The 23,461-nt window shown below is 43.3% G+C and overlaps 2 protein-coding genes across 2 annotated transcripts in view; both read right to left on the reverse strand.

The window, feature by feature from the left end:
* The window catches only part of Guca1c (guanylate cyclase activator 1C), a 33,510-nt gene extending 15,453 nt beyond the window's left edge, over positions 1 to 18,057 (reverse strand). The window contains exon 1 of the mRNA XM_004663941.2: positions 17,854 to 18,057. Coding sequence (XP_004663998.1) covers positions 17,854 to 18,057 — 204 coding nt within the window. The remainder of the gene's footprint in view (positions 1 to 17,853) is intronic.
* Positions 18,058 to 19,439: 1,382 nt separating this feature from the next.
* The window catches only part of Morc1 (MORC family CW-type zinc finger 1), a 168,681-nt gene continuing 164,659 nt past the window's right edge, over positions 19,440 to 23,461 (reverse strand). The window contains 2 exon segments of the mRNA XM_012950005.2: positions 19,440 to 19,508; positions 20,918 to 21,040. Of these exon segments, the coding sequence (XP_012805459.2) occupies positions 19,440 to 19,508; positions 20,918 to 21,040 (192 nt within the window).

The raw sequence follows: 23,461 nt of genomic DNA on the forward strand, positions 1-23,461 counted from the left end.
GCAGTTTGGGCATCTTGATAGCGTGTATTGGAGAGGGTCTCTTCTGGTAAAGGCATTCTGAAAGCTGCTTATCCTTGGCTGTCCATTGGGACATTTTCTGCAATAATCTCATTAAGTACATTTTGTCTGTGTGTGTGTGCTGTCCTTACATCATTTCCATCTCCCCCATGGGTTGTTATATTATTTTTTAACTGATGTCTGAATGAATGGAGTAGATCCCTAACAACATATACCATCTCTGATATCATCTTTCCTGTGTGGTCTATTGGTGACTTTTCTGCTGAGTGGTTTTATTTGTTTATTTATTTATTTTTTGGCTTTTTAAGGTAGGGTTTCACTCTAATCCAGGTTGACCTGGAATTCATTATGTAGTCGCCGGGTGGCCTCAGATTCATGGTGATCCTCCTACCTCTGCCTCCTGAGTGTTGGGACTACAGGCGTGCGCCACCATGCCTACCTGGGTTTGTTTTTTTTAAATTTGATTCATTCAACTTTTTATTTCTAATATTCCCACTTGTATTTTTTTTTCCAAAATATCCACTACCTTGCTGATTTCTCAGCCATACTGCTGACTTTTTCATTTGTGTTGCTTGCTTGGTCATCCTTGCTACTGAACTTCTCATTTATTTTGCTCTCTTCTCCGAGGACTGAACTCATTTCCTCACTTCATCTTCTTGCTATGTCCTCTTTCAATGCTTTGATAATTTTTATAACACAATTTGGAATTGTGCAACCATCATTTTACCCATTTCACTATCTTTGGATTCAGTAATTGAGGAGTTAGGAAGAATCATGTTACCTTGTCTTTTCGTGTTTTGTTTCCACGTTGCTATTTGTGCATCCCTTAGGGTGGATGCCTCTTCTGCCTTGATTTAGAGGCTTCTTAAGACCTTCCCCTGAGCGCTCAATCCGCACTACCCATCAGAGAGGACAATATAAGTTGCCATAATCGCAGCAACACTGACCCAGAGCAGATACAAAACTCTTTCCTTTTCTTTCTACGTTTTTCTTTGAGACAAGGTCTAGTTGTAGCCCATCCTGTCCTGAAACTTCCTAGGTAGCTGAGCATGACCTTAAACTCCTGATTCCCCTGTCCTCATCTCTCAAGTGCTAGAGTACAGATGTGTGCCCCTATGCCTAGATAAATGACCTGTAAATCAATTAAAGTGCTCCTTTTAAAGAGGCCACCCTGAGACTACATAGTAAATTCCAGGTCAGTGTGGACTAGAGCGAAGCCCTACCTTGAAAAACAACAACAAAAAAAGCAAAACAAGCAAACAACAACAAACTAAGCAAAAAAAGTCTATGATTCTTTTTTATTGTAGATAGGGCCTCATGTTGACCAGGAAGTCCTCAAAGCCCACAAATGGACTTGAACTCCTGATCTTCCTGCTTCCACCTCACCTGGAAAAAAGTATATAATTTTATGTTTCTTTTATAGGAGCTGGTTGATATTTTGGACTGAGAAGGTCCTATTTGGCAGGATACCTTTAAATGCCCAAATGTTAATAATATAAATAAAAAACTAATGAGGCTCTACTTTACTTATTTGTTTATTTGACAGAGAAAGAGTGAGAGAGAGAAAGAGAGAGACAGAATGGGAGCCCCAGGGCTTCCAGCCACTGCAAACAAACTCCAGATGCATGTGCTCCCTGTGCATCTGGCTAACGTGGGTCCTAGGGAACTGAACCTGGGTCCTTCGGCTTTGCATGCAAACACCTTAGCCACTAATTTATCCCTCCAGTCTGAGGCTCTACTTTTATGTAGGTTTTGTCCTATTATTCAATCTTGCAAAAGATTAAGAACTAAAAGCTAAGATTGTTCTCCTTATTCTGTTTTTAAAGTGATAAAACATTTAAGTTAAAACAGAAGCAGTCTATGTCGATCTTAGTTACACATTTCCAATACTGTATACAGAAACACTCAACTGAGGTTGAAAGCTAGGAAAGGTAGTCTGCTCTGGGAAAGCATGTGACCCACTCTTGGCTATTTTCTCATGGCTTGCCTGCAAAGCCAAAGGACCATGATTCGATTCCCACATAAGCCAGATGCACAAAGTGGCACACACATCTGAAGTTCATTTGCAGCAGCTGGAGGCCCTGGTGCACCCATTCTCTCAGTGTCTCTCTCTCTTGCAAATAAATTAAGACAATTAGGCTTTATATGTCTAATATAACAAATACATATACATATATTTAAGCCCAAGAAAACACGCTGCAAACTATGTTCTCTTTATAACACTCACAATGCCAACACTTGTTGTTTTCAAAGCAGGGGGCAAATACCTTCCTCCTTGAAATACAAGGGATTTACACACATGGTCTGTAAGGTGACTGACATGAGCTCACTTTGAGTCTTAAGCTTAGTGAATAGTCCCACCAAGTCCGCAAGGACAACTGAGAAATCAACACCAGTTTGGGAGAGCAACACCTGTGTGGCTTGTTAATGGCTTCATTAAAGATTTTTAAAAGGTTAAAGATATTTTCATTTAAATTTTTTAAAAAAGTTTTTAAATATTTTATTTAATTTCCAGGGGAGAGAAAAAGATAGAGGGTGAGTGTGCCAGGGCCTTGAGCCACTGCAAAGGACTCCAGATGCAATGTAATGTACCACTTTGAACATCTGGCTCTATGTGGGTACTGGGGAATAGAACCTGGGTCCTTGGGCTTTACAGACAAGCACTTTAACCACTGAGCAATCTCTCCAGCCCCAAGTTTTTGTTTTTTTTTTAAATAAGACACCACAATATCTCAGCTACTTAGAGCCAATGTAGTAATCACCATGTCAGTGTGCAAACATTTGCACACTATCGTATTTCTGCATGATGATGGGTCTTTCATGTTTATGTTCAGAAAAAAAATACAAACAAACATTTCACTATATTTGGTATCAGACTTTCATGTTCTATAACTTAGGCATTTTTACTCCAGTGGTAACTTTAATATGTCTTACAAGACAAGAATTCTGCTATCAGTCTGGCTAAAAGGGTCTCATAAAAGAACCGGCTCAAACATACAAAACACAACTAGCTTTCATCTTTTCTCCATCAGCTCAGCTTTTCCCACCGCTTGCTGCCACTTCACCTCATTGACCTCTAACAGAGCTATGGCTATTATAGAGTGGAAATTTACCAACCTGACATCAAGATACCATATGCCTAGATTTGACAGAATTATTTCTCAGAAATAAGACTTGAGCTCTGGAAGCAATAAGCAGGGTACATGATATTCAACCACGGGTACATCTGCTCCCGGGCCTTTCTGGACTTTAACGCTGATCACTCAGCCTAAAACTGTCCCTGAGGCAGTTGTTGGATCATTTTATTTAAGGATCACAGAAACCTCTCAACAAACCTGTGTTATCATTAAAGAGTTCTCCTAGGGTTTCTATAAAAAAAAAAAAACACCAAACAACAACAACAAACAAACAAACAAAAACTCTTTGATTCGAGAATAGATGGTTTCACTTTGTGAGTTCTCCTCAGTGATCACATCTCACAGTGTCCTCTGCATGATGAATGATAACAGATTAAACTGAGCAATGTTGCCTCTAGTATTTGGTATTTTATTGTTAGGCACAGTACATGGATGGCCAGAAATCTTCCTAATCTAGACTTTTAAAGTTCTGGGCAAACTCTACTGGGAAGTAAGCATGAATATGTTCTACTGCATTAGTCCTAAATGGACAGTCTGGCTAACCTACTACCAAAGCAGATTTGGTAAAAGGATTTTCCTTTTGGCTATTAAGAAAATGAGTCTTGGGCTGGAGAGCTGGCTTTGTGGTTAAGGCATTTGCCTGCAAAGCCAAAAGATCGTGGTTCAATTCCACAGGACCCATGTAAGCCAGATGCACAAAGTGGAGCGTGCATCTACAGTTCATTTGTAGTGGTTGGAGGCCCTGCCATACCCATTCTCTCATTCTCTCTCTTTGCCTCTCTCAAATAAATAAACAAAATAAAATGAGACCTTATGTCTAATATAATAAATATATGTATGCATATATTTATATAATGTATGTGACATATAAATTATACATAAATAACAAAAATAAGATCCTGCAGACACAGCTTTTGGCCAGTATAATATACATGGGTAGGATATGTGGTCTCCAAGCCACATCTGCGACCTGTTGTAATCACAGCTTCTTTCAGTATATAATCAATTTAAGTGTAAGTAGGTGACAGATGACAAGGCTTACATACATATGAAAATGATTATTTTATTGTTTATTTCTAAGGTTAAATGTACCATTAATTTTAAAAGGAAAACTGTCTGTGTTCCAGGAACGTGCTAGTCACTTCCAGTCATGATCTCTAGCAGCAGCCTACCTTATTAAGTGTCACTTAAACAGGTCAGCTTATGGTTCTTATTTAATAGAGTACAGAACTGATTTTCAAAGAGGTTGATTAAGGAGCTAAAGAGACCAAATAGGATGTGAGTGGATCCACCGTTTAAAACTAGTCTGCCTTGCTTTAAGGTCTCTGTTCTTTGGAACATCCAACATTGCCCTCAGAACGTGTTACCGCAGGAATTCGTTTTCTAGACGAAATGCCACAAGTGTGGGTAGACGGCACACCTTTGATGCAACGTTTTATGCCTGATTCCTGGTGGGAGATGTGTGTGAGCTGACAGAAGTGTGTAAAGAAAGGGCTGGAGAGGTGTCTCGGCAAGTAAGGCACTTGCCTGCAATGCCTAAACCCAGGTTTGATTTCCCAGTGCCCACACAAAGCCACATGCACAAGATAGTGCATGCATCTGGAGTTCCTTTGCAGCAGCTAGTGGTTTTGGCATACCTGTTCTCCCCTTCTCCTCACTTCTTTCCTTGCAAATAAACAAACAAGTTTTTTTTTTTTTTAAAAAAAAAAGAAAGTTATTTCAGAGTGCCTGAAGGTGCTGCCTGCTGGAGGCTGCATGAGGAAACCCTGGCCTGAAGAAAACGGGGTGCTCACCCTGTGTAAGAGTGGGAGTACAACGGGCCTTGGAACCCCTGCATCCAGAACCTCCTTCCACACTCTGGACCAGGGGCATCTGGCTTAGCAGATATGTTCAGTCTCCTCTTTCGCACTTGCTCCCTGACTGTATTTCATGAGTGTGTCTTTTGTCCGTTCCGGAATCCTTAGTCCTGAACTCCTTTATGACCATTAGTTTAGTTAGCCTCAGAACCCCACAGACACCAGCCTTTCCCAAACTGTACTTTTCCTAAGAAATATTCCCTGCTGCCCTTCTGTGATCTGGAATGTTCTTCCTTGTCCTGTCTCAGCTACTGTATTTGTAGTGTTCACCTCTGCTCTTAGCTAGGAGTTCACAATTGTGTTTTGCTGTATAAAATCTGCTGTAGCTTTGGTTTGGCACTTCCCCTGTACTGGTTTGATTCAGTTGTCCCCCATAAACTTAGGTGTTTTGAATACCAGGTTCCCAGCTGATGGAGATTTGGGAATTAACGCCTCCTGCAGGCAGTGTATTGTTGGGGGAGGGCTTATGGGTGTTACAGCCAGTGTCTCCTTGCCAGTGTTTGGCACACTCTCCTGTTCCTATTGTCCATCTGATGTTGGCCAGGAGGTGATGTCCAGCCTTTGCTCGTGCCATCATTTTCCCTGCCATTGTGGAGCATCCTCTTGAGTCTGTAAGCCAAGATAAACCTTTTTTTCCCCCAAAAGCTGCTCTTGGTCAGGTGATTTCTGCCAGCAATGTGAATCTGACTACAATAGTAATGTTGGGACTGATGAGTGGTGTCATTTGCTGCTAGACACCTGACTATGTGGTTTTGGCCTTTTGGAACTATTTTCAAGAGGAATGTGGAAGGATTTAAAACCTTGGCCCAAGAGATACCTTGAAGTAATGTAAGTATAGCTTGATGGACTATTATGGTCAGAGTTGAAAGACCTGAATGCAGTAAGAACTATGTACTGTGAGGTTTGGCTTGTGAGGGTCAGAAAGAGCTTTGCTGGAACTGGGTCAGAAGCAGTTTGTGTAAGAAACTTGGTGTTATGCCAATGTCCTGAGAATTTGTGCAGGGATGCTTTGCATAGAAACAGACTGATGTGAGCAGAGGAATATGACACAGGAAGAAATCTTTGGGCCAAAACTGCTGCCCATTCAGCTGCAATTATATGACAGATTACAACCATTGAGATTGGGCCAGCTGACCTGCACTGAGACAACAATAAGAATGCATTCTTTTGAAGGAGCCTGAATGCTAAAGGAGTGTCCTATTCTTCAAAGTCTGCTTTATTCCCCCTGGGTTAACAAATTGGCCCCTCTCCTCATATCATGGAGTGTAAGAAATGGAGGAAAGAGAAGGCCAATGAATTTTCAAGATGTTTTTAGGAAATGGCCATGGGCAGTGTGAGGCAGGATTGCCTGCATGGAGACCCAGTGGAGCCATGAGGATGGACCATGCATTGCAGTGTAGACCCAGTGGAGATGCCAGGACCATGAGATGGCTGCTGGAGAAAGTGGCAAGCCCATATGAAGTTTTCCAGGACTGTGAGTAGCCTGGCTGGAGAAGCAGAATTGGAACTCCAGAGACTTGTTGCTGGTTAGAATTATTGGACTTGGAGACTTGTCACTTACTAGGGTTGTTGGACTTGGAGCTACAGAGTTGATGTTTGCCCTATTTAATCTTGTATTGCTTTGGTTGAATATTTCTTTGCCATGCCCAATGCCATCTTTTGCAGTGTGAATGTTTATTCTGTACCATTATGGGCTTGGGGAGTATTTTTTGGTATTATGGCTCAGTTAAAAAGACTTTGGATTATGGAGATGTTCGAACATCATTAGGATTGATAAAAATATGGGGACTTTTAAAGTTGAACTGAATGCATTGCATTTTACATCATGGATGGTTATCAGTTTATTGGGGTCAGGGGAAGAATGTGGTGGTTTGATTCAGGTGTCCCCCATAAACTTAGGTGTTCTGAGTGCTACGTTCCCAGCTGATGGAGATTTGGGAATTAACACTTCCTGGAGGCAGTGTATTGCTGAGGGTGGACTTATGGGTGTTATAGCCAGTGTCCCCTTGTCAGTGTTTGACACACTCTTCTTTTCCTATTGTCCATCTGATGTTGGCCAAGGAGTGATGTCCACCCTCTGCACATGCCATCATTTCCCCTGCCATCATGGAGCATCCCCTTGAGTCTGTAAGCCAAGATAAACCCTTTTTTTCCTCCCCCCAAAAGCTGCTCTTGGTCAGGTGATTTCTGCCAGCAATGTGAACCTGACTGCGATATCTTCCTTTGTTCCAGGGTCTCCCGTATTCAAGGCAGGCTTGACTAATCCCTCCACTGTCCCTCTCAGTAAAACCCATGGTGGAATTTCACTGCAGACGTCATTCCATATGCTCACGGCTGAACCTCCATTGCTCCATTACTGTCTGTTTTGCTGGAATGATATATTTTCCAAGAAATAAATGCCGAAATATTAGTGTGGGTGTTGATCCAAGTGTCCCCCATAAACTCAGGTGTTCTGAGTGCTAGGTCCAGGGAAGATGGAGATTTGGTAATTAATGCCTCCTGGGGGGAGTGTATTGTTGGGGGCGGGCTTATGGGCTTTATAGCCAGTTTTCCTTTGCCAGTGTTTGGCACACTCTCCTGTTGCTATTGTCCACCTTATGTTGGCCAGAGGGTGATGTCCACCCTCTCTGCCCATGCCGTCATTTCCCCCTACCATCATGGAGCTTCCCCTCGAATATGTAAGCCAGAATAAGCCCTTTCCCCCCCGCCAAAAGCTGCTCTTGCTCAGGTGTTTTCTGCCAGCAGCGCAAACCTGACTGCAACAATTAGTATATTTAGAAGGTGGAACTACAATTTTTTTAAAATTTTTTATTTATTTATTTGAGAGCGACAGACACAGAGAGAAAGATAGATAGAGGAAAAGAGAGAGAATGGGCGTACCAGGGCTTCCAGCCTCTGCAAATGAACTCCAGATGCGTGCGCCCCCTTGTGCATCTGGCTAACGTGGGACCTGAGGAACTGAGCCTCGAACCGGGGTCCTTAGGCTTCACAGGCAAGCGCTTAACCGCTAAGCCATCTCTCCAGCCCACAATTTTTAAACTGAAAAACATTATTAAGGGAAATTGGCTTTTTAAAATTGATTTAAATTCTAGAATGTCTATGCTAGAAACATTTCTTTGTTGTCAGATAGGAAACACACAGTATTAGGGCTAATAACAATTATAACACAGTAATCACTGTTGTTGATATAGTACTTGCAAAATATATGAGGCTACACATTGTGCTCCGCTGTATAAACTCATTTAATGTAGTAATCAAGAATCACTGGGCGTGGGGAGATGACTCAGCAGTTAAAAGCACTTGCTTGCAAAGTGTACTAGCCAGTGTTCAATTCCCAAGTACCCATGGACAAAGAGCCAGATACACATGCCACATGCAGCTTGAATTTGTTTATAGTGGCAAGAGGCCCTGGTCTAGCCATTCAGCCTCATATTTCTTTCTCTCTCTTCCTGTTAAATAAATAAATTAGAATCATGGCATCCTATGATCTAGTAAAATTAAGTTCATGAGGTTGAGAGTGAACTCAGTGGTCACATATTTGCCTAATATGCACAAAGCCCTAGGCTCAATACCTAGCACCAAAATCAAACCAATGATGAAAAACCCATGAAAATAGAAGTTTTTCTTATCGTGGCAACCATGTATTGTCTATGCCCTCTCTAATTCAGAAAAAATAAATAGCCCAATTACAACAACAACAACAAAAAATTCACCAAACTGTCAACCCCGGTTAAAACCATCTCCTCCTTCAGAATTAACTCTATTTCATTTTGACAGCATTTCTACAAGTAAAAATTTATGAATCTTCACAGCTCCCTAACTGGAATATGGCAGTCAGACGTTTTCCTTCTTTTTTTACATGACCCATCTTGATGGCATTTTACCAGCTATGAATGGGTCAGTGAAAATGTATGAATTGAAACATCTTCCTGAAAATGGAAACCCAGGGAGACAACAGAGGCTTATGGAAGAAACTGAATATGAATCAAGTACAATAATATACACAAAGGAAAATGTCAGAATGAAGCCCATTATTTTATACTCTAAGTAAAAAATAATAATAATAAAGCCATCTCTTCAGTCCAAAATATTTTAAAAAGAAAGAAACCCAGCCAGCTTATATTTGCATTTTCTATGGTTTACCAACAGTTGTCAATGATACTGAGTTGACATTTTAAGCATGTCAAAGAAAGCTGAAAACAGGGCTCACCACAAATCCTGCCAAATACACACTCCTCTCTGTCTGAGAGATGGAACCCGGGCGGTGTGAGCCAGCCCGTTCTCACCCGCAGACACTGCCGTTAGCAGCAAGTGTAATCTCTGGCAGACACGAGGTTGCCGGAGTGTCCTGAGGAGAGAGCCGTCCATGTGACATGAGAACTATGCTGCTGACCTGGTAAATTGGTTTATAATGCGATCTTTACGCAGATCAGATACGCTTGTTCTTAAACTTAACCATGACTACACAAAACTCAAGGGTTCTGAGACGAAGGGCTTCTCATCTTACCGAACAATTTCTTGATTATTAATAAATTGCATGGATATCAGGATGCCCTGACCACTTGCTTTCAAAATGCAGCCAGCCCAGTAGACGTCTGGCCCACAGTGAATGAGAAGTCGGCTTCTCGTGAACTTGGGAAAGGCAGAGCTATGGCCTTCATAAAGATAAAAAAAACTCAGCTTCACCCTAATTCAGTCAGCTTGTTTCCTTAAAGTAGCTCATCTCCCAAGGATGAGTCTGGGTCAGCGTCGCTTCAAGAGCAGGAAGCTGGGAAGAGGACGCGGGAAGTGACAGGGTGGATGATCGGGTAAGTGTGGCTAACCGACTCCTTTAGAGGTTGCATTTTTCACCAGGTCTGTAAGTGTAAGAACCTTCTGGATGAGGAATGTTCTTCCCACAACCCTGTTTCCACATGTTCCTCAGCTCTCTGGAGGTCGATGAGCCTAGGACCCAGTCTCTGTCTTATCCTGGTCTTCGTGGAGCCAGAAGACTCGAAAAGAAAACAAAACCTTGCTTTCACTCACTCCGCTGTGGAAACCAATGACTTGTGTTCTTCATAATGCTCCTAGGTGCTTCAAACATGTGGCCAGGATTAAGAAGCAAAAGCTCAGAATTGTTTAAAATATGTGAGTTGTGGCAGCATACATGTAAAAATATATGTCTCCTGGTAAAGTGGATGTCTTTTACAGGTAATGTTTTGTGAGATGCTCAGCCAAAATACTGATTATTGGTTGTATATGAGACAATTCTTTACAAAGTATAAGGTACTAAGAAAATACGAGATGCCTTGCATTGACAAGAAATGCACAAGTTTTTTGTGCCAGTGGTTCTGGAAGGAGTCACGGACCGTCATTTGTTTCTAGAACATCTCTCTTGTGAATATCAACAGTGAATTGTGATCAACTTACAAAACAAAGAACCCGCACAGGGCTATGGGCCATAGGACAGCTGGGGGCTAATGAAAAGCAGTGACTGATTGTGACACAAGAATCAGGTTGCCCGCTCCAATTTTTAAGGGCTAAGGAAGCAGAGAGCCAAAGGTCATTTCTGAATTTTAAGTACAGCCGAGACTCCCAAGCATGTGTCCTGGTTTAGACTAAGGTGCCAGAAAAGCAGGGAAGTGAGCCTTGGAGAGCCTCTTTCCATTTGGAAACGAAGGTCAAGCTTCTGTGGAGTTCTGTTAGCACACCCACCAGGCCCGCGGCTCTGAGGTCAGCTGCCTGCATGTGCAGCTCACACACCCCAGCCCTTTATGGACTGTGCTGGATAGGTTTTCAAAGATCTTCCACCTACATGATGTCACACCAGCTCACTGATAATGGAGGCAGCACAGGTCTTGTTGTACTTTGGGAAAGAGATAATTTGAGATGGTGAGGCGCCAATGCCTTTATCCAAGATGGCACACAGCAAGGGAGGAGGGTCAGAGCTGGGACAGGAGGAGCGCCTAGAAATCCCGATTCTTCCCAAGACACTGCTTCCCCTGCCCACTGTCTGCTTGCTGGGCTGTGATTCATATTACAAAAAAAAAAAAGTTGAGCCGCGCGTGGTGGTGCACACCTTTAATCCCAGCACTCAGGAGGCAGAGGTAGGAGGATCGCCATGAGTTCAAGGCCACCCCAAGACTACATAGTGAATTCCAGGTCAGCCTGGGCTAGAGAGAGACCCTACCTCAAAAAAACAAACAAAAAAAAAGTTATCACATAGCTCAACAGACTTTACCTTTAACCACTGAACCACCTCCCCATTCCCACAGGACTCAATTAAAAAAAAAAAATAGCAAGGACCCAGACATGATGGTGCATGCTGAGGCAGCAGGATGACAAATATCCCATCCCCATAGTTTGCCATTTCAGTTTGCTTTTATTTCTCTTTCTGTGCTGTGTTGCCCACCCATATTGCTTTATTTTTCTTACTTTTCTCCCTTTCGTGTGTACGTGTGCAGATGATGTATGTGTATGTGCGTCTGAGCACTCAGGTGTAAGGGCTACAGCACGCAGGTATTCGGAGAGAAATCTCAGGTGTGACCTCTCACCTTCCACCTTACTTGAATCAGGGTCTCGGGGTTGCCAGGCTTAGCAGTTACCTTTTCACTGACAGGACAAGGTACCAACAAAAGCAGTTTATGGAAGGCTGGGGTTTATCTCGAGCTTACAGGTGCCAGGGGCTGTCTCCACATGGGAGAAGCAGACAGCGGGGCATCATATCTGCACACAGCAGCAGCGGCAAGGGGCTGGGCTGGGGAGGACCCCCCCCAGTGACACATCTTTCAGCAGATCTCTACCTCCCAAATGTCCCACCAGCTCGGGGTTAGGCAGGAGGCGTGACAAACACACAGGCTGGTGGGGACATTTTACATTCAAGCCACCACACCTGCCTTCTCCCGTTTCCACCTTCCCTCTCTCTGCAGAAGCGCTGCATTTACGGACACTTGTGCTACCACATGCAGCTTTACGTGGGTCCTGGGGTTCCGATCTCACTTGCACAGCAAATGAGCTGTCCGCTGCTGAGCCCTGAATGTCCATATTCCTGTGTGCTCATCTCATTCCCTCACCCCTGAGGCCCAGCTTGTCTGAGGCTGCTAATGTGAAACAACCTTGGGATTTGTGTTGGCTGTTTCAACCTTTAGGTGAATCCTAGTGCTGGCAACCATGTTTCCTCTAACTCTCACCCTACTTTTGGCTTCAGCCCTAAATCCATACTTTCAGGAAAATCACTGTCTCTCTCAATAAGACTGGAGACCAAGCTGGGCATGGTAGTGCATACCTTTAAGGTGCAACATTGAAAAGGCTGAGGCAGAGCAACTCATGGTCTAACCTACTTAGCAAGAAATAACCTGTTGTGATGCCCACAGAAGTGCAATAGTGGCACACAGCCATGGTGGGGAACCAACTGTTCTTGATTTGGCTAACTGATCCCCTCAGTGGTACGAGTCCCATAGCTGGAGCTGGGAAACAAGTCAGAACCATATCCAAACATAAGACCACTCTCCAATATCAAGCTACCATCAATCATGGGCTACAAGAGGGCCTACACCTATTAAACTCTGTATTAAAAAAGTAAGGGTAATCTCATTTGTCCTGTTGCTAACTTACTCTCCATTGGAGATTCTGCTTCTCTTTTACAGATAGATGCAGATCCTAAGGAGAGAGCCACCCCATCATACCTCAAAAAGGCCCCGGCTGAAACTAAAGAAAATTGGCAAAACAAGCAAAGCTGCTGTTTTCCTGATGAACCAGATACCAGCACAAGGGGGAAGGAGACCAACGCAGAGAAAAATCAACTCCTACCAAATCAGAGAGCCAGAGTCTCAGAGGCCCCAACACCTCATCACTGAAGCAGACCAAAAGTGAACCCAACATGGCTCAGGGAAATTTTGCAGAAGAGGGGGCAGAAAGAATGTCAGAGCCACATGTTGGGTCATGATATGCAGAGGCATTTATGGTACCAATAACTGTGGGATAACTCCACAATGCATGACCCATATACATCAACAAGGAGGGGCCATTGGGGAGGGGTTAGGTCACAGATGAGCCTAATAATGGTACCAAACTGTCTGTATTTGCTAAATAGAAAACTAATAAAAAAAAAATTTTTTTAAAAAGGCTGAGGCAGGAAAATCATCACAAGTTTTGGGCCAGCCTGGCTATATACTTAGATTCAGGCCAGCCTAGGCTACAGAGTGAGATCCTGTCTTCCTCTCTCTCTCTCTCTCCCTCACACACACACATACACACACACACCAAAGCAAAATAACAAATAGGACCCCTCAAAAACCTCTGGAAGTCTACAAAGAGGCAGGGGCTCATTCCCTATTTCCTGATCCTAATGCCTAGGCTATTTTGAATGAAAATTAACCCACAGCCTCGGGTGTTTTGTTGTTGTTGTTTTTGGCTTTTCGAGGTAGGGTCTCACTCTAGACCAGGCTGACCTGGAATTCACTATGTAATCTCAGGGTGGCTTCAAACTCATGGTGATCCTCCTACCTCTGCCTCCCAAGTGCTGGGATTAAAGGTGTGAGCCACCACACCCAGCTAGCCTTAGGTACCTTTATTTATTTATTACAGTCAGAAGGAGGGAGGGAGAGTGAGCAAATGAGGATGGGTGCGCTAGCCACTGTAGACGAACTCCAGACGCCTGTGCCACTACGTGCATTTGGCTTATGTGGGACCTAGAGAATCAAACCTGGGTCCTTAGGCTTCACAGGCATGCACCTTAACTGCTAAGCCATCTCTCCAGCACAGCCTCAGACACTTTTGATATAAGTTCCTTCTTGGTTTGTCAGCAGGCAGAGCCCTGCTGGAGTAGGTGTGTCACTGGGCAGATTTTGAGTCCAGCCCTAAGAGGTGTTTAGAGGCAGGCTCTGGCTGTCCCCGTGGCCTCTCTGCACTGGATGTACCAGGAAGTGAGCCAGCTTCTTCTACCGCGGTGGGATGTCTACGTCTGAGATCGCCCACTTCTCCCACAAGCTGCTTCTGGTTGGGCGTTTCCCCACCTGGGAGAGGAACCCTGTCCCCACCTTCCTGCATCTGACGCGGTGGTTCGCAGGTTGTTTGGCTGTTTTCTCCCACATTCACCCATGTTGTCTAAAGCGTCGGGATTTTTCCTTTTGTAAGGCTGAGCAGTGTTCCTCTGTGCTTCTGTTTGTGTTTCTTCCAGCTCCTTAACCCGTTCATGTACACGGGCGGATTGTCCATCATGTCTATGGTAAGCTCTGCTGCAGTGCACAACGGATGCCGATGTCTCTTCAGCCAGCTGCTCCATGTGCTTTGAGTGTATACCTGGAAGGGAATTGCTGGGTTTTCTGGTATTGTGATGTTTTTTTTTTTTTTTTGAGGTGGGTCTCACTATAGCTCAGGCTGACCTGGAATTCACTGCGTAGTCTTAGGATGGCCTCAAAGTCACAGCGATCCGATCCTCCTACCTCTGCCCCCCGGAGTGCTGCGATTAAAGGCATGCACCACCACACCAAGCTGGTCTTTTTATTTCATTTGCAAACAGAGAGAAAGCAGGAGACAGACAGAATGGGTGCCCCAGGAGCTCTCCCTTCTGCAAAACTAACTCAGGATGCATGCGCCCCTGTGTGTGTCTGGCTCTTACCTGGGTGGCGGGGAACTGAACCTGGGTTGTCAGGCTTCGCAGGTAAGTGCCTTGACCACTGAGCCATCTCTCCAGCCCTGTACTTTACTATTTGAGGAACTGCCATGATGTTTAACTAATTCTGCACTAACTTAGATTCCTACCGACAGAGCCCATATGGTCCTCTTCCTTGCCCGTGCTCAGCGCTCACGCGGTGTGAGGGAGTGCAGACAAGACCCCGCCTGTGTCTCTGTGAAGAAGGAACTTCTATCAACTTCTGTCTCTACACTTCAGGATCGATGTGATTTTCCTTTAAGTACTGCTCTAATAGGCTTGGCTAGCTTGAGAATAAGCCAAAGAGTGCTAAAAATTTGCAGCTTAAAAAGAATTTTTAAAGTTTATTAGTGTTGTAACATCCAGTGTGCTACACTATGTTTGACAGCATATGAAACAAGCAAACAAACAAAACAATCAATAGGCAAAAAAAAAAAAAAAGCCAACTTAATGAGAAAAGCATATGTTTTCAGGTCTTTCATATTCATATATTTAACCCCAGAAGCTTAAATAGAACATATGCCTCAGGATAGTATGTGAAATGTTACACACAGACTTTGACTTTTTGCATCTCAAGAATATGTTTTGCTAACACTTTGAAGAGATGGGAAAATATGAAATGTACTTTGAATGATTTCACTCCAGGACACTTTAAAAAAAAAAAAAAACATAGAGGAGCACTATAAAAGTCGTAGGTTGGGGCTGGAGAGATGGCTCTGCAGTTAGGGTTCTTGTCTGCAAAACCTAACGATCTGGGTTTAATTCCCCAGTACTCACAAAAAGCCAGATGCACAAAGTGGTGCAGACATCTGGAGTTGGTTTGTAGCAGTTAGAAGCCCTGGAGTGCCCATTCTCTCTGCCTTCTCTCTCTGCTTGTGGATAAATAAAAATTTCAATTTCCTAAATCCTCTGAGCTTCTGGACAGCTGATCATTTTAATGATTCATCTAAGTAACTATATGCCTTTCGCTTTCCTATGCATAGTCACTTATCATTTGTTAGTGGCCCTGTGTACTGACCAATTCTTACTCTTTCTCACTGTACAATCCAGCACTATGCTGAGGAGCCCCACAAAGCTCATGATGTATGTCACGACGGCTTAAGCTCACTTGTTTACTATGCAAATAATACTTAAAATTCTCACTCTTTTGCCAGGGATACCAGCAAAACCTGTGAATCTTGGGCTGGGGAGAGATAGCTTAGCAGTTAAGGTGCTAGCCTGCAAAGCCAAAGGACCCAGGTTTGATTCCCTAGGACCCTTGTAAGAAGGTAGATGCACAAGGTGGCTCGTAAGTCTGGAGTTTGTCTGCAGTGGTTACAGGGGACCCTGGTGTGCCCATTCTATCTGCCTCTCTCAAATAAATGAATAAATAAAATAATAAAAATAAACTTGAGAGTCTTTTGAAATTAGCTCCCAAACAAGGCTCGACCATACCTATGATGGACACTTAATGTAATAACCAGCTCTCTCTCCATGGTGAACCCATGTCCCAGGACGGCTGCTTCTCCCTGCCTCCTTGAAGGCAGGCTTCATTTTGACAACAGACCCTTGATTCCACCAGCCTTCCTCTTCACACACTCCGCTCTCTCCCAGGACCCGCTGGCAAGTGCAGTGCACTCTCACTCACTAGACCCACCGCGAGCTTGCTGGTATGTAATGTCCCGTCCACACCCAGGCAGCCAGACCACAGAACTCTACGACTGCTTGACGTCTAATCTCTCAGGGGCACCGCGAGAGCTGAGAAGCTGCTATCTAGAGCCCCAGCCTTGCACACTAAAACCGGGTCACCTACAGCAAGTACAGGGACAGCAGCAGAGACAAGCAAAAGAAGGAAGAGGAGGGAGAAAGAGATGGAGGGAAAGGAGGAGGGAGGGGAGACCTCAGTGAGAGACAGCTCTACAGGCAGAGGCAAAGGTTCATACTAACCTGTTTATAGTAACTGGAACATATTCAGGGTTAAGAACAAAGGCAGATACACCCCTTTTTCAACTGGCTCATACCCTCCTTGGGGGGCGGCAGAGGTCCCTTTGCTTATATCCACGCTAAGTAAAATATAGAAAGATGGAAACCCCACTGTGTGACCCAGGCTGCACCTAGCTCAGGTTTGCTAACAAGGCCGAAGCACACAGGCAGACTGTCCTTGAACAAATGAAAGGATTCCGATAGCTTTGATTCCACACAGGTTTACTTTCCCCAGTTCTGGGCTCTCGACCTTCTTCATGGTCACTCGTTTCTTGGCTTTAGAGAATGGGTGACCAGGTTGTGGTAAATTCCATACTTCCTAATAGCAGCTGCTCACCTTCCATTTTGTGCAGTTAACTATCCCTTCTCTCTCTGCCATCACCATCGGCAGAGCTGACAATCTAAATTTGCTCGTGATCCCATTCATAGTATTTCCACTTTCCCTTTGGTTCCAGTCGGCATCTGCACATCTTGAATGACACATACTATCGGTAAAATAATACATACATCAACAAGAAGAGGGAGGGGGCAGGGAGAGGCATCTGAGCCTGATACTTAAGATTGTTGTTTTGCTTGTTTTTCTGTTGTATGGCATTCTTTTCTTTAATAAGGTTTTATTTTTTCCATGAAATCAAAGTAAATATGCTGTAGCTCCTTAGAAATGAGCAATTTCAAGACAGTTGAAATAATAACCTTCAGAAGCTAAAACTTATCTGAATTAAAAACTGCAGATTGCTTTGATTGTCTCCAAGCTAAATTAGTTAGCTATGAAAATGGCAATGCAAAAGATTATAGCATTTTATTTGAGTATGGACAACATATTGGCTAATTTATATTGATTTTATCTGCCAATCTAGATGTAAGCACACTTTTAAAACAAATTCCTATAATTTGCTTTCCTGTAAAAATGTCACCAATGCAGTAAATACTTTGAAAACAGTCTGTGTAAATCAATTTGCACTTATTAGATTTATTTAAACGATAGCATTAGTATTCCATGCAGAGATTTAATTTGGTTTAAAAGAACTCCCAATGTGCAGAATGTTTCCAAGGGCAGAGAGGCTATTTCCCAATTATTTTCATGCCATCAGTGTTAAATGTGTTTTAATGACTGACTTACCTACCAGCTGTGGCTGTCTGAAGGCTTGTATGTTCCAGAGATGCACACGTTTCACTCAAGGCCAATTTATAGGGAGCAAAAGAGGAAAAGTGCAGATTCATAGTCAGACAGAAATTAAGAAGGTCTTACCTTGTTCATGTCAAAGGTATTATACACTCGATCCACGTGTTGATTAGCCTTTTGATTCAGACCTTGCAGACCCAAAAGTGCCTTAAATTCATGCAGCGTTTGCAGGCCAGATGGGTATTCCATCATGAACGTTCTGTACCACATGCAGGTATCTTGTGCATTAATTGCTGTTTCCCCACCAGCTACGGATGTGCCGTTCCCCATTGTGTTTCTCAGACTTGGGCCCTTCTGCTCCAGTTATTTTTGTGTGAATTCCCTCACTACAACTGAGATTAACATATGCTCTTGGAAAGCTACTCTAAACCTCTTAGAGCTACAGGCTAAATAAGAACAGAAAGCCAGTGAGATTAACTCAGTCGGTACAGTTTTAAGATCAAGGTCACTTTCCACTAACTGCAGGTCCTGTGGTCACTGCCATCAAGAGGTAAAGCGTTCTGCAAAGGGAGGGGGGACAAGATTCTCCGGGGTGCACTCCTCGCCCTGGCGTGTCTGCCCAGTATGCCTCCAGTACTGAGCAGTCCCTGTGCACCAAGTAGGAAAGAAGTAACGGAAAAACCTGTTCAAATGTGAAAGGACGATGTTCTTACTGGTTTACAGATGGGGGAAACTGGGACTGGAGAAACTAAGCAATGTCTCAACAAAGTAGTAAGTGTTGAAGTAAGAAGTCCTGACTGCGACTGGAAACGCCTTTGCTCAGCACTCACGCCTGTCCACAAATCGTTGCCAAGATCCCCTTCTCAGCTGCCTATGTCCATGGTGATAAGTCCATCTGCCTGTTTACACCTGAATATTGTAAACATAAATTTCGATGAAGAATGTTTTGGGCTGGAGAGATGGTTTAGCGGTTAAGGCACTTACCTGCAAAGCCCAAGAACACAGGTTTTGATTCCCCAGGACCCCCGTAAGCCAGATGCATGTGGTGGCACATTCCTCTGGAGTTCATTTGCAGTGGCCCTGATGTGTCCACTCTCTTTGGATTTCCCCCCCCACACAATTAATAAATAAAAATTTAAAAATATTAAGTGTAAAAAACTACACTTACTGTTAAATCAAAAGGAAGCCTGTGTATAAAAAATAACATGGCTGGGATGGAGATATGGCTTAGTGGTTAAGTGCTTGCCTGTGAAGACTAAGGACCCTGGTTCGAGGCTCGATCCCCCAGGACCCACGTGAGCCAGATACACAATGGGGTGCACGCATCTGGAGTTCATTTGCAGTGGCTGGAGGCCCTGGCGCGCCCATTCTCTCTCTACATATATTTTTGCTTCTTTCTCTGTCACTTTCAAGTGAACAAAAATAAAATTAAAAAAAAAAACAAGGCAAGGATTAAATAGGTCATTGCTAGTAAGTGGAATTATTTAAAGATACAGGAGCATGCTGGGCTGTGTCTTCTAACTTTTTTCTTGATTTTTTCCCTCATCCATCTCTCTCTTCCTCTATCTTTTCTGTCTCTCAAATCTGTGTCTACATATGACCTCTCTGCCTAAAAGTTTGACTTGTCTCTAGTTCTCAACTTAATCTTGTCCAAGCCAAGTTCCAATTGCAAATGAACTTGGAGGCTCCATCAGTGAACTTAACAAGCGTAATCATGGTACAGTGATGGGCAAGAAGTTCTGAGTGGTCCTTAAGTATCGGGGAGTGTCATCAGACAACACCTATTAATAAAATGTGCAGATTTGTGTTATCTTTTACACTGCTGTGACAAAATGCTAGCCAAAAGCAACTTACCTTCAGTCCAGTGCCTTGGTCCAGGAGATGGTGCCGCCCACACTCCCATGTCGGGTAACACTTCCCTGGTAACAACCCCCCAGACATGCAGGGATGAATCTCCTAGCTGACCCCATGCCCCCAGTCAAGCTGACAATGAAGATGAGCTGTCACAACATTGTGACCCAACAATTCATCTCCTGAGATTCGATAGAGATGACTGAATATATGAGAAATGAAAACTGTTATGTGCCTATCAATCCAAAGGGGCAAACAACAATGAAAACAAATTAACCAATCTTCAATGCCCATTGATAAGGTAAGTGGTTAGTAAATGTTGGTATTTCTGTAGAAGGGAGAGTCACCAAAGATAATGCAAGATGACGTTATTATCACAGTATACATACGTTATTGTGTATGGTGACCCCGATAAGAAGGATCTTCACGGTATATTGAGGGGAAAAAAATCAATAGCACTTTTGGGTGCTGTCACATTCATATTTTCAGCTATAATGATTGGTATAGTTTTATATGCATTGATTGATGATATATTCACAAATAACTAATGAAATATACCAATGTAGACTTTCAGTAAGAAAAATGTGCCTCTTGGGAAGAGCAATTAAATGGCTCCAACCAGATGAAGACTTCGTACTACATCCTGTTTCACATTTGGCATTATGTGCATGACATAAACTAACGTTACACAATTCCTCCAATGAATGCTTAATGATTTATTATTTATTTCCAAAGTTATAGACATCTCTAAACAAAGCAATCAGCTATTAAAGTATAAAATACAAATCTTTATGTGTGAATAAACATAGGAACAGAATTCTTACGTGTGTACATATCTATACATTATGATTAAGAGAGTCTTTGTCTCTACTTAAACAATGACATTAGCATGTAAAACATACTTCAAAGTCTTAGGGAGTTTTACATTTTCTGTTTTACTATGAACTTCAGCGTCAACAGGGCAAAATGTCCTTTTCAACACAAACTCAAGATTCTGTAAGTGCTTTGCATACTGATTTTCAAACTCGCTTTGTTTTCACGTTTTTATAGTTATTTAAAGAAAAATTTTAAGCCTCAATGAAATTTTCATCTATCTTAGTAGCTCAGAGGGGAATTAGAGAGCTCTAGAAATTATTTCTGAGAGAAAGGGAAGAGCTAAGAAGAAAGAATGCTAAATGAATGGTAAACCAGTCCCCATCTCTAAAGTACACAAATGTTTAAGAGTTAAGCTTAATTTTACAATCACAATATGAAGGAAATTTTTGCAAAGCATCTTCTGATTTCTTATTAACACCTTAACAAGGGAACAACTTCCTTGGCTTGAACTGTAGGAAGCCACCATTCTCCTCTTGTGCCCTGTATCTGGACTCTGATTATCGAAAGTGGTCTACGGAAGAGTGTTGCTTTTAAGCAAGGCTTCCACATAAGCATCCATCTGCTCCAGATCACCTGCTGGACCACCCTGGAAGAGAGAAATCCAGTGACATCTCAGGTGGAAGCCCCAGCATGGCCCCGACCACCCTTAGCATCGGCTGCCTCGCACGGTCTTCATCATGCAGCAACAACCCCCTGCACCCTTTGCCCCTTTTATGCACGCACGTGTGTGTGGTCTTTGCGTGAGTGCATGTGCGTTTGCGTGTGTGCATCAGTGCATGTACACTTATGTGTACATGCATGTAGAGGCCAGAGGAGAACTGGGAGGGCTGTTCCTCGTGTGCCAGCCACTCTTGTTGAGATAGGGTCTCTCACTGGCTTGCAGTTAAGCTGGACTGGCTGCCTTTAAGCACCAGGGATCCTCCTCTCTCTTATGTCCTCAGCGCTGGGACGACAGAAGCATGTCACTATGCCTGGTTTTATTTTACATGGGGGCTAGGAATCAAACTCAGATACTCTTGCTTGCAGGGTAAGCCCTTTACCCACTGAGCTATTTCTTCAGCCCTCAGCTCCTAGTTCTAAATTAACATCCCGAATCTTTAGTTCTATAGGCAAAACAGATCAGCCATCTTTCCCCCAAGTCATGGCTTCTGCTCTGCTCTGTCCCTTTCTCTCCGTTCTTCCTCTCCCCCTTTCCCTCAGCTTTCTCACAGTGGCAATCCATGCTTTCTTTCCTGGGAGTCTCCATTGATAGATATGCTGTGTTTCAGAGTGAAGTCAAAACCTCATTCCCCCAGGTCCGGTCTCGGGGTGAACTACCTGTCCAGCTGGAGAGCGAGTCGTGAGGCTGCGCCTTTCAGACGGGCCCAGCTTTCCTACTCCCCCCACCGTGGGCCAGCGCCGCCACTCCGCAGGGTCAGCACCATCTCTATCAGGTCCTTTAAACAGGGGTCCCTGCTTTGTGACTGGGGTCCTGCTTGTCCTGACGCATTGTCGCAATGCTGATATTCACCTAGACCCCCACATGCAACTGCTCTGAAGTCCCAACCCAGACGCGTTTCAGTCCATTCGGTGAGTCTGATCTTTATGGCCACTCCTTTGCCGGGAAGACCACGCCTCTCTTAGGACTACAGGCTGGCCTCGTGCTCAGCTTCTCACATGCTCATCTCTAGCTGCCTTGGGGCCATGCATCCTGATGCTCTTTTCCATCCTACTGCTATTGCTCTGGCCATCAGAGAGAACAAAAGAGGAAGCTGGAAATGGGATGGCAGCAACAGAATCGGGCTACAGTCCTTTGAGTAAAGGCTCCACTGAGACTAGGTTCAAAGTTTCCTGTTGTGCTGGCCCAAATCCTCCAGGTCACTGCTGATTTCCCTAAATAAGGCAAATTAAATGAAGGAAAGTTCTCTGGCTACTGTGGGAAAACCCAAGGGTTTAGCGTAACAGGTAACTTGTTGTATAAGTTAGTAAATGACTATTAATTTGTTTTTTCTTAGCTGTTACTGAATTTTTTTATGACTTCCCTGTTAAGAGAATCAACGTTAAAAAACGATTTCACTGACGTATACTGATTGTACATGGTACTTGACCATGAAGACATTTCCCTGCAAGTATATAATGTACTCCAAGCACAGTTTTTCCTTCCCCATCAACCCTCCCTTTTGTTTCCCTAGAGAGTTTTGCTTCTGTTTTCATACCACATACACATAAGTAATTTTATGTATCTAGATAAAATCTAGGAACCACAACTCCGATAAAACATGCAATATTCATCTTGGAGACTGCATTCACGTAATAGGATTTTTCTCTAGTTGCATCCATTTTCCTGTAAATGGCATAACCTCACTCTTCCATATGGCTGAAAAAAATCCCATTGTATACGTATACAATTTCTTGATCCATTCCTTTACCATGTCCTTATCCATCCCTCTGTTAGTGAACATCGGCATTGGCCCCCTAATTTAGCTACTGTGAATACTACCGCAGAGAACCAACATTTTTAACATCTATGACAGAAAGTGGTAGTCAATTTCTACGACACCGAATTTCTTTGTGTTTCTAGTTTTCTTGCTACTGAAACAACAACCACTGCTGGAACTCTATGTGTCAGTTCCTCACCAGGCCTTTTACCTGAGAAAGACATTTGCATGTATAAATATTCACAGCCCAAAGAATCAAACCCCACTTTCACATCAATTAGTAATCTAAGAATTGGCTGAAATGGTGTTGATAGAAGGACAAACACAGTTACCATAATGTGAAAACAGCATCAGTCCTTTTTTTCAGTTTAACAATGTAGCATTTTAATTTTGGCCCTGGTCACCAAAGATATGTGATATTTCTTTTCTTGCAATAGTCTAAAATGTTAAGTGAAAATATTTTCTGTGTCTCATTCTGTGTTTAATATAAAAGAAACCCCAGATAAATCAAAGGACGCATGTATTTAAGGTGAAATAAACGGCCACCTTGGACCACCCACCGCTGGGACAGTTCCTTGATGGGCAAGGCC

Source organism: Jaculus jaculus, chromosome 4 (genome assembly GCF_020740685.1).
Source record: "Jaculus jaculus isolate mJacJac1 chromosome 4, mJacJac1.mat.Y.cur, whole genome shotgun sequence".
In the NCBI taxonomy this organism is placed as follows: domain Eukaryota; kingdom Metazoa; phylum Chordata; class Mammalia; order Rodentia; family Dipodidae; genus Jaculus; species Jaculus jaculus.